At 33.1% G+C, this 11,201-nt stretch overlaps 1 protein-coding gene across 1 annotated transcript in view; it reads right to left on the bottom strand.

Moving 5' to 3' along the window:
• Nucleotides 1-642: 642 nt before the first annotated feature.
• Nucleotides 643-11,201, bottom strand: part of LOC149808327 (BBSome complex member BBS1-like) — a 42,197-nt gene continuing 31,638 nt past the window's right edge. The window contains exons 12-15 of the mRNA XM_089975875.1: nucleotides 9,815-9,948; nucleotides 6,523-6,657; nucleotides 3,505-3,591; nucleotides 643-2,810 (exon numbers count right to left, since the gene is read on the bottom strand). Coding sequence (XP_089832001.1) covers nucleotides 2,724-2,810; nucleotides 3,505-3,591; nucleotides 6,523-6,657; nucleotides 9,815-9,948 — 443 coding nt within the window. The 3' untranslated portion in view covers nucleotides 643-2,723. The remainder of the gene's footprint in view (nucleotides 2,811-3,504; nucleotides 3,592-6,522; nucleotides 6,658-9,814; nucleotides 9,949-11,201) is intronic.

The raw sequence follows: 11,201 nt of genomic DNA, 5'->3' as shown, positions 1-11,201 counted from the left end.
AAAACATAAATTATTTTCTTATCATTATAAAGAGTTTTAATTTTATGTAGCAAGGAAAGTTTAATTGTACATAAGTAGATTTAATGATCTGACATTTTCATTCCAATTCAATTATTCTAGTTATTTCAACTGGTATAGTTCTCATTCTAGTTATACAACAGATTTTACTTTGTTTCTTTCACTGTGATATTCACTGCTGTGCTAGTACACATAATCAACATGATGGTTTAAATTATTTGAATGGTAACATATAGTTTTATTTGCATATTTACATCGATATTGTTGTGTTATTTAATACTTTTTCAATGAACTGAGGAATTTGATTTTTTTTTTTTAAAATTACTTTTCGAATAAATAGGCACATACATACTCATTTGTAGGCAATGCTATTACATCTAATTACACACATACAACAGTTGACAGCCATATATACACATACTACTAAAGGCAGCCACAGTATCCATATGCTTCAAGTCTATTGCATTATAATGGATTGATAACTATGTCTCAATATCAGCAATGCTTTATAAGTGAAATTTTGGAGATTTAGACTGTGAATGAATAGATCAATATATGTACATTGAAACAATATAAAATGTTTTTCAGTTCTTTTCCAAAGGGTTAAAATAAAATGAACACAAGTAAAAGCTAATAGTTTATTACCAGATAACAGTATTGATATCAATTTATCACATAGTCAGTACACATTACCTACAGTGTGTGCAGTTTCATATTTTTGATATTATACATGTGAACACATCACTTTATGTGATTCTGATTAGTCCAAATAAGCCCAAGAAATCATTGTGCAATATTTTCTTTACTGAATGGCTGTGGTCGTGGGAAAATTTTTTAACCCCGCCTTCTGGAATTTTTTGTTTTCAATGAACATTTTTGGCCCAGGTTTTTTATTCGACTCGCGAAAGGGAATTGGGAAATAATGGTCTCATCTGTTTCAATTGCCAATTTACCCCCCACAGGGGTTTGATATATCATGTATAACATATAATAACATGAAAAATGGCAAAACCCCCAAGATAAGAACAATAACAACAAGTAAAACTACCGGTATTGCTTCGATGATAATGAGGGTAGGGGTGGGGATGGATGGGCAGTATATCTGTAGCATGGAATCCATTGTGCAATATTTTCTTTACTGAATGGCTGTGGTCGTGGGAAAATTTTTTAACCCCGCCTTCTGGAATTTTTTGTTTTCAATGAACATTTTTGGCCCAGGTTTTTTATTCGACTCGCGAAAGGGAATTGGGAAATAATGGTCTCATCTGTTTCAATTGCCAATTTACCCCCCACAGGGGTTTGATATGTCATGTATAACATATAATAACATGAAAAATGGCAAAACCCCCAAGATAAGAACAATAACAACAAGTAAAACTACCGGTATTGCTTCGATGATAATGAGGGTAGGGGTGGGGATGGATGGGCAGTATATCTGTAGCATGGAATCCACCTTATATACAAACTTGGTTTAATGTGAACTTGGTGAATTAAATAAACCTACCTCTGTTCACAGAAGAATGTAGACATAAATCAGTCTCCCCAGCTGACAGAACTTTATCCAACCACAGCATATTTACGTGGCAAATAAGTGATGTAAGTCTGACTCAGAAATAGATTTGTTTATCTCTTCTGTACAACCTGATGTTCCAAATCAAATACTCCAAATATCTGGTCACAAATACATTACAGTAAATATGTGTATTTCTGCACCCAGTAATCTTCTTTTCACAAAAATATCGCAACAATGTAATGTTCAGTTGTGATGTGGACATTTTGTGTTGACAAATGTTTTGTCTTTTGTAAAATGTTCTGTTTATTTGGATGGAAGCTTATTGTTTAATTATAGTTATTAAAAATTATAATATGCTTTTAATTTCAACTTTGTTTGGGACTATTTTTTATCACAAGGTACAGCATCTGTCAGAATGAATTAAATCATTTGTTCTTCTTTCTATCTAAATTATTTCTACTTAAATAAAACTATGTGATGAAAAGAATCTCATATGAGTAATGATTTAATATTAAATTTATGAAACTTGTTAAGTAATATCCAGCTTTCGCTTGCCAAGGCTTGCAAAAGCTTGACATTATTCAACTCGTTTCACAAATTCAATATTAAATTGTTACCCATTTGAGATCCTGTATTTATCAAATACCATTAGCTCTGTTAATCTCTAGGAAGGAAAGACAGTAAGAAAATGAGAGGTGGGGTCATCATCACACATAATGGCCTATTTGTCGTTGGATCTATAAATTCTATGTTTTGGACAATATAAAAACCACAAAAATTGGTTCCCCAGGAAAATTTCATCTCTGATACTACATCAGTACTTGGTATTTTCATTACCAAATTAGCAAATATATCAACCTGATACTCGCAAATATTACTGAATTATGCTGGAAATTCTTCATGAATTACTTAAGTTCACTATAAAATATAGTCAGTCATATGGACAAACTTGTTTCCTAGTCATGTTTCTGCAGAAATGACTTTCCATAATCTTTATACGTGATGTTTTGTACATCTTGTACACATTTATTCAGCAAATCACATACACAAGCACAGAGTAAACACTGATGTCCACACACACAAACGTGGACTAAGTTGAATATTATATGGATGATTATGGACAGTTCCTGTCTAAAAACAAACTAAAATGAAGAAAGCCCCATAATGGTATCATGAGTCTGTTGTACTATTATTATACAACAACCAGTGTCTCACTAACAGGCATGCTAATCACTCCAGTTATGATTGGAATGCTCTTTCCTTCTTTCAACACAAATACCTGCAATTAAAACATTAAAGGTGTGAATTTCAAAATCAGGAACAACAATGATTTATAAAATCCCTGACTGCATTACATGCAATATAATCAACATTTTAAGAATTATATATGTATCCTTCAATGCAATTTATAAACAACATGGAAGCACAATCTTAGAACAAATAGCAGAAACCCTGATCTGTTATGGCAGTATGCAACAGGTGGTATGCTTTATACACGAGAATATATAGTTTAGAAGAGATTACAACCCCAGGGAGTTGTTTTTCTATGACTCTCATGGAATTTTCAATGATTTCTAAAAACATTTAAGGAGTATTTTTCTTAACCAAGACTAAACTTTCTGAATATCTAGTTTGTTTATTTATGCATAAACTACAAAAGTAGAATAAAAACTACCAATGGTAGCAAAGGGATGCTATTCCATCTGGTAACTATCTGTCATCAGTTACCTGATCCACCCAATTTTATTGCATTTAAGTTACTTATTTATTATTTTTGGAAAATAAATAAATAACAAAAAGTTCTTTATTCAAAAATGTATATATTTTATTTAGCTTGTGATTCATATTCCTTCAGATAAAATGAAGAGGTTTTGGAAAATATTAAAGACAAAACCTTTTTCTCTCCAGAATTCAAGGAATTTTCAAAACAACTCAAGGATTTTTCAAGGTTGTATGAACCATGGAGAACATACCTTCACATTGTCTGATACTCCCTTGTCACTCAAGCATTCTATAAAAGTCTCAAAGGCATAATTCAGCCCTGGAACCAGCATTGGTACCTGTAAATACAGCATATCTCCAAATTTAATTGAATATAAAATTTGTGTGTTTTATAACACATACAACACAATACAATATATTATGTAGGATCTGCATGTACCTATTGTGCACCAGTAATTAGCCCAAGTGTTTTCTTGATCAATGTAAAACAAAAATCTCAAGTTGAAGAAATTTAAATTAAATGAAATATCTGATTAACCATGGTTGTAGTTTGATAACAATAGGTCTAAATTTACATAATTATGTTCCACAATAATTATGCAAACATGTTTTTGCTTTGGTTTGTTGAGATCAAAACTCAAAAATATTGTACACTATGATACAATTTTAAATCAAACAATGGTTGTTGAGTCTTATAATGAAATGGATGCTTTAATGGCCACTATGGATTGCAATGGGGAATGATTCAATAAAGGCAGTGTAAATACTATCAATCTAGATTAAGCAGTTACCTTTGCCATGCTCAGGAAAGCACTCTGAAATTGCTCTTATACATTACACATGCATTCAATCAATGACATGATGTACTTTTGAAAGAATAGAAAGCTACCCATTGGTTCTTATTGAAAGTGGTTATTCCATTTAGCTGCCATTGTGCATGAACTCAAATGGTAATTATATGATATAAAAAGGTTGTTTCAAAGTTCATTCATGAAGGCATTTCCTATTTCTTACAAAAAATTTATTATTTTTATATTTGAAAATAAAATGTAAACCATTTTTTTTCCGAATGGAAAAAAAGAAATAAATTACATATCTAAAATACTTTACACATCTAATTGAGAGTACTGTGAGTGGCACATTACAAACCCATCCCATATCTAATTGATAATTGACACTTTGGCTCAAAAACCATATTTATTTATTCATTCAGTCAGAGACCTTGACCTTTGCACCATGAAATGGATAATCTTCTTCCTTACACTATATGTAAGCCATCCACAAAGTGTGTGTTAGATCTATGATGTAATACTACTGTTACTGTGCAGAAACAATTTTTCTTCCTTGTATAATGATCTTAACCTTTGACCTTTTGGTCCCTAAATCAATAGTCTTCTTCCTTTAAATAAGTGAACACCATTCACAAAGTTTGGTTCAGGTATGTCATGTAGAACTAACATTGTGTGGAAACCATTTTTTTTATTTCAGTAACAGTGATGATAATCTCTTAACTCTAAATTCAACAGGATTCTCCTTTAAACATAAGTTACTGTGTGAAAATCATTCTTCTTACAGTCAGAGTAACCTTAACATGTGACCCTTTGAGCTCAAATTTCATATGTTCCTTCCTTATCTCAAGTGTGCAGGCCATCCACAGTTTTTGGTAACTTTAGAACATGAGAACTTGAGTTATTCTGTAAAAAACAATTTTCTACTATTGGTCACAGTGATCTTGACCTTTTGACCCTGACATTTATAGGCTTTTCCTCACCCCAAGCCTGGCAACTGTAAATGGTGGAGAACTCAAGTTATTGTATAGAAACCATTTTCCTTCTTGCATTCACAGTGAGCAAGACCTTTGGACTTTTGAGCACAAAATTTATAAATATTTTTTTCACATGTGCATAAAATTTTCTCAAATGTGAAATTATATGTGAAAATTAATTTCACATATGTGAAAAAAAATTACAGTGGTAAAATAAGCCTTTATTTTAGACATACAAAAATATTTTTTTACATATTTAAAATAGTTTATCTTTGGCATATAAAAATAAGAAGTAACAGGTTTGCCATAGTATCAACACATAACTGGGCTGGCTAATTAAACCCAAAATTTGTACTGATTATCAAGTCTCAATTGTGTGATAAAAATTGTTTATTTTAACTGTCTTTCAGTTGGGCTCTAAAAAGTGTGAAGGTAATTATGTTCATAAACCAGCACAGTGTATTATACATAATTAGTGCTATGGGTCATTTTACATGGTATAACATAAGTGAGTACTGTGCATGACACTATACTAGGACTACAGGATCCTTTGACATGGTATAACAAGTAGCACTATAGTGTATGACACCATAATAGTACTACAGGATCCTTTGACATGGTATAACAAAAAGCACCACAGTGCAAGACACCATACTAGTATCACAGGATCCTTTTACATGGTATAACAAAAGCACCACAATAGATAACAGCATATTAGTAGTACAAGATCTTTTTACATGGTATAACAAATGCCAGCAAAGTACATGACACCATACTAGTACTGCAGGATTCATTTACATGGTATAACAAAAGAACCACAGTGCATGACACCATACTAGTACTACATGATCTTTTTACATGGTATAACAAAAGCACCACAGGGCATGACACCATACTAGTACTACAGGATCCTTTTACATGGTATAACAAAAGCACCACAGGGCATGACACCATACTAGAACTACAGGATCCTTTAACATGGTATAACAAAAGCACCACAGGGCATGAAACCATACTAGTACTACAGGATTCATTTACATGTTATAAAAAAAGAACCACAGTACATGACACCAAACTAGTACTAAAGGATTCATTTACATGGTATAACAAAAGCACCACAGGGCCTGAAACTATACTAGTACTACAGGATTTTTACATGTTACAAAAAAAGAACCACAGTACATGACACCAGACTAGTACTAAAGGATTCATTTACATGGTATAACAAACACACCGCAGGGCATGACACCATACTAGTACTATGGAAACTTTTAACTTGGTATAACTAAAACTGGCTCAGTATAAAGTAATCTGAATGGAGACATGACTTCCTAAAATATTGATTACCTAACATTTGTCTCAATAATTGTTTCAACATGCATATTTATTATTTGATTATTTATGCCAGCCATTACATACATAAGTTATCTATCTCTGTCTAATACACCGGCAAATCTCGCAACAAAATAATCTGATGTAAATATAAATGTAGCTTGAAACTTACAGGAATGTATGTTTTCTTGAAGTTGTACAGTTTATCATCAAAGTCAAAAGTGATAAGCAAATTGACAGATGCTTGACTGAGAGAGGTGTTCTGGAGATTGACTGTCATCTTGAATACTGGGCCAATCCCTTGGACCTAAAACATAAATTGAGAATCTTGTAATAAACAAAGCCTTTATAACTGATGATAAACAGATATACATCTATTCACTTGGCAGAAATACATGTTTCCAATATTGGCTGAGACAAAATTGTTTTGACAATCAAAATGCCTAATAATTATAATAATAATAATAATAATAATAATAATAATAATAATAATATTAATAATAATAATAATGACTTTATTATAAGAGGGTAACACAATTAGCTAAGAACTAATCTACCTTGAGACCCTCATACAAAGGAATTTATTTATTTTAGCTGCATATCTGAAGCCACTGAATATATTGGGTTTGAAGAAGGAGACAGAGTAGGCATTTCTAATCTCAACTGGAATACTATTCCAGAGCAGAGTTCCAGAGTATTGGAAACTTTTTTAAAATAACTCGTTATTTGGTTTGGGAATTTTATACTGTTTGGTAGACATGGATCGCACGTGGGGAGTATTACCAGGTAGCCTATACTGGAATAGTGATTGTAAATGTTCAGAAGCACTATTATTGGATATCCCATGCATTAATTTGGCTTTTCTCAAATGGATTCAGTCTTTAATAGGTAATATTTTTAACTTACCAGCTAAATTTTCCTTGCTTTCTTTCTGGATTGATATTAGCCCAAATGATCTTTTTTGAAGATGTGCCAGCTTTGTTAAGTTTTTATCATTTGAATTACCCGATACTGTATTACACCTGTCTAAATTGGGCTGTATGTAACTGTTATACAATAGTTTTCTGTGCCTTTCAGGGAGGAAATGTCTTATCCTACTGAGAAGCCACAAACTTAAATTGACTTTTTTACTGATATGTTTGATATGTTCAGTCCATGATAGGTTATTATCTGCCAAAACACCAAGTAGTCTATCTTGACAGACCATTTGCAAATTTGTATCCTTCCGTGTTAGACATAGTTCATCACTATCAAGATTTGTTCTTTTTTGCTGTGTTGAGATAAGTAATATTTTAGTTTTACCAGTATTTACCACCATGACATTACATGTGCACCAGTTGTCCAGTTTGTTTAGGGCATCCTGTAAAGAAATTTCAAGTTTATGTTTTGTGTTTTATATGTCTGACAATGTCTAACTAAAATGGCATCCATATATGAACTCTACCTGCTTGTTAATATTTCCTCAAGTGCCCAGAATTGTTATGTGTTGTACTGTGGACAACACAGTAGTGAGATAATGATTTCCTTTGCAACTCTTTTGTCCTACTAGCAGCATACATAATGTAACTTTTAGTCAATATGGCCTTATCCCAGAGGTTCTTGACCAAAAAGCTAAAAAATCTAAGAATGATTTCCTTGTTTCAGTCTCAATGCTCTCACAAACATTCATTGAATTCCATTAGATGGTACACACAAATACTTCCACAGGCATGTGATTGAAATACCTTGCCTCTGATATAACAGGTAGTAAACTTAAATAAAATATCAATATCAGATGATAAGATAATAATTTAAAACAAAATAATATTATTGTTGTTCATTTTCTATTTAAAAAACAATAACAAATGAAAACAGTTCTCTGTGCTTTTAATAATAATGATGCAACCAAGACAATATATTGTCATCTCAAAAAGCATAACCCTCAACCCCATGTACCAGCTATGGGGCTTGACTCAGAAGCAGGAGTGGTACCAGAGTAAAGGAAACTGTGATGTTATATTCTGAATATAAATGTTATTGAAATGCAAGTGATGGAAAAAAAGGTTATTAGTTCTAAAACATATCCACCTATTTTCAGATTATAAGTGTTTAAAATAGTAGTCACAGCTGTCCAAAAGCACTTAAGTAGAATCCATGGATAATCCAAAACAGTAAATCTGCACATCGTGACAACAAGGGAATTAAACCAAAGGAAAAAAAACTCAATTTAAAGGAGTACTGAAAATATCTATCCTTTGTCATCATCATCAAATATCATCCAAGCACACAAGTAAAAAACGTCTTTTTTCCTAATTACAGAAAGGTCTACAACTAAAGAAGTCTTTTCTTGTGCCATTCAATCCATGTCTTTATGACACAAATACAAACTGAATTTAAACCTGACATCTTCACATTTGTGTCATCATCCATAACTGGATTTCAAAACTTTGTATGATTAATATAACTCATCCATGATTGACTCCCTTGAAAAATGAAACAAAAGTATCTGGAATGGAACATTATATGCATGTCCTTGTGTTTAATAATCCTCATGACAGATCAGTGGCATTTATGTGCCTATACCATTTCCTTCTTTCAGCCACACTGACCATTATATTTCACCTTTTCACCCAAAACCAACAAGTTTCTTCCTTAAAAGTCATCCACAAGTTTGGCCTAGGTCTGAGTGTAGAACTAATGATATTGTATAGAATCTATTTTTCTTTATTCAGTCAAAGTAACCTTGACATTTGATCTTTTTTAAGCCTCAAATTGATAGGGTTCTAAGTGGCACAAATTAAAGCCATCCAGAAATGCTGATAACTGTAGATGTTTGAGAACTTGAGCTACTGAGCAGAAAAAATTCTTTCACCAGTCACAGTGACCTTTTAAATTTCAAACCTGAAATCAATGAGGTTATTTCTTACCAATAGAGATTAGTAACTTTTAATGGTGGAGAAATCAAGTTCATATGAAGAACCATTTTTCTTCTTAACTATAGAGACCCTGCTTTTTAAGCCAATTATCAAAATGGTTCTTTCTTACCCCAAGTGTAAGTAGTCCACAAAATTTGGTAACTGAAGATGCTGGAGAACTTGAGTTATTATGCTGAAATTATTTTTCTTCCTTCAGTCACAGTGACCTTTCAGCTTTTATGCCTGGAACTGATGGGGTTCTTCCTTACCCCAAGACCAAGGTATTCTCAAAGTATTGTAACTTTAACTTGTGGAAAACTGGGGTTATTAGAAACTATTTATCTTTTTTCAGTGACACTGACCTTGACCTTTGAGCCAAAAATGGTGGACAACTTATTGTGCAAAAACTAATTCTAAACAGACCGATGGATAGACAGACAGATGGAAAACATCATAACTTTATACACTCTATTTTATGGCAGGTATATAAAACTATCAAAGATAACTAGCATTTAGGTTCAGCAAAAAAGACAGTTACAATTACCAACAGTATATATTTACTAATCTTACCTGTGCTGCAAGCTTGAGAGGTTCTGTAGGATCAGAGGAGATAGGATTCATACTTTTGTCAAGGGCCTTGGCATACTCTCGAGCAGCTCTCAGGCGTAACAAGTACAGGTCCCTCTGGAATGTTCTGTGCATTGCTGAGGAAAAGAAACAAGGGATGGAGACAAGAGCTTTTGCAAGGAATAAAATGTATATCCATATTTTCCAAGTGAAGAGTATGTGTGATCTTTGGAACATGATATAAAAAAATATCTGCAGTCTTATTAGAAGCAGGTGGGGTGGGAGGGTTTGTTGATTTTAAAAATTCCCTACTGCCATGAACAATAAAATACTGCAAAATACTCCAACCCTTGCGTCTATAAATCATCTGAACTCTGGGTACATATCCAGTTCCAATTTTGGAATCTTATATTTTGAATGTACTAATGGTATGCTGAAATAAACACAAATTCTTCCCACATGTGCTTCATTAAATAACTCTGAAAGCGGGACAAGAGTTTGATTTAAGTACATACTCAGAAAGAGGTTTTATGAAACCAGGAACAAATGGAATCATTTAGAATATAAAATTAGTTTATATAGACATAATGCTTCATTTTTTAAGAGCCATCTCATAAAGCACTATTAACGGTTAACAGATAAGATGGGGTCATTTAGGTTATAAATGAAATGGTTGTAAGCCGAAATAAATGGAAAGCAATCATTCCTAAAAGTTACCGATTGTCTCAGTGTAAAATTCAAGACTATATTCCTAATGTTTAATTCATAAATGGAAAGCAATAATGTAGAATTTTTATTTTAAACACATGATGATGTTTTTTTAAGGTCTATAAAGACATGTGTTGCTGATCCTGCTGTGTGTTTGCAAAACCTGGAAAGTGTACTGACACCATGCCAAGAAAATGGATCATTTTCATGTAGGCTACCAGAGGAAACTGATGAGGGTATGATGGCAGGACAAGGTCCCTGAAACCGAGGCTCTCACTTGGGCAGGCATTCCAAGCATCCACACTCTAATGATGAAATCACATTTGAGATGAACTGTCCACATCACCAGGATGTCAGACAAGCAACTACCAAAAGAACTTCTACAGCAAGGTGAAGGATGGAAAGTGATTTCAGGGTAGTCAAAGAATCCCTCAAGTCATCCCCGACACACTTCAACACTCTGAGTCTAGGGAAGGTTGTACCCAGGATCACTCCACCTGGTGGAGTCCCATCCATAATGGAGCTACAGACTGAATGGAAAAGAATTGTTGAAGCAGTGCAGAAGCACAAGTAGTGGAAATTTCAGAACTGCAGCACATATTCTGTCGATCAAGGCAAACTCAAACAGCATCTCCTGTCAAGTGTCCTACAGGCAGTTCAGAGCACAAATCGGCTTGACCAG

Source organism: Sinohyriopsis cumingii, chromosome 1 (assembly GCF_028554795.1).
Source record: "Sinohyriopsis cumingii isolate HCF-2022 chromosome 1, ASM2855479v2, whole genome shotgun sequence".
NCBI classification, from domain to species: Eukaryota; Metazoa; Mollusca; class Bivalvia; order Unionida; family Unionidae; genus Sinohyriopsis; species Sinohyriopsis cumingii.
The sequence above is the reverse complement of the archived record's forward strand: the minus strand, read 5'-3'. Positions and strand labels throughout refer to the sequence as shown.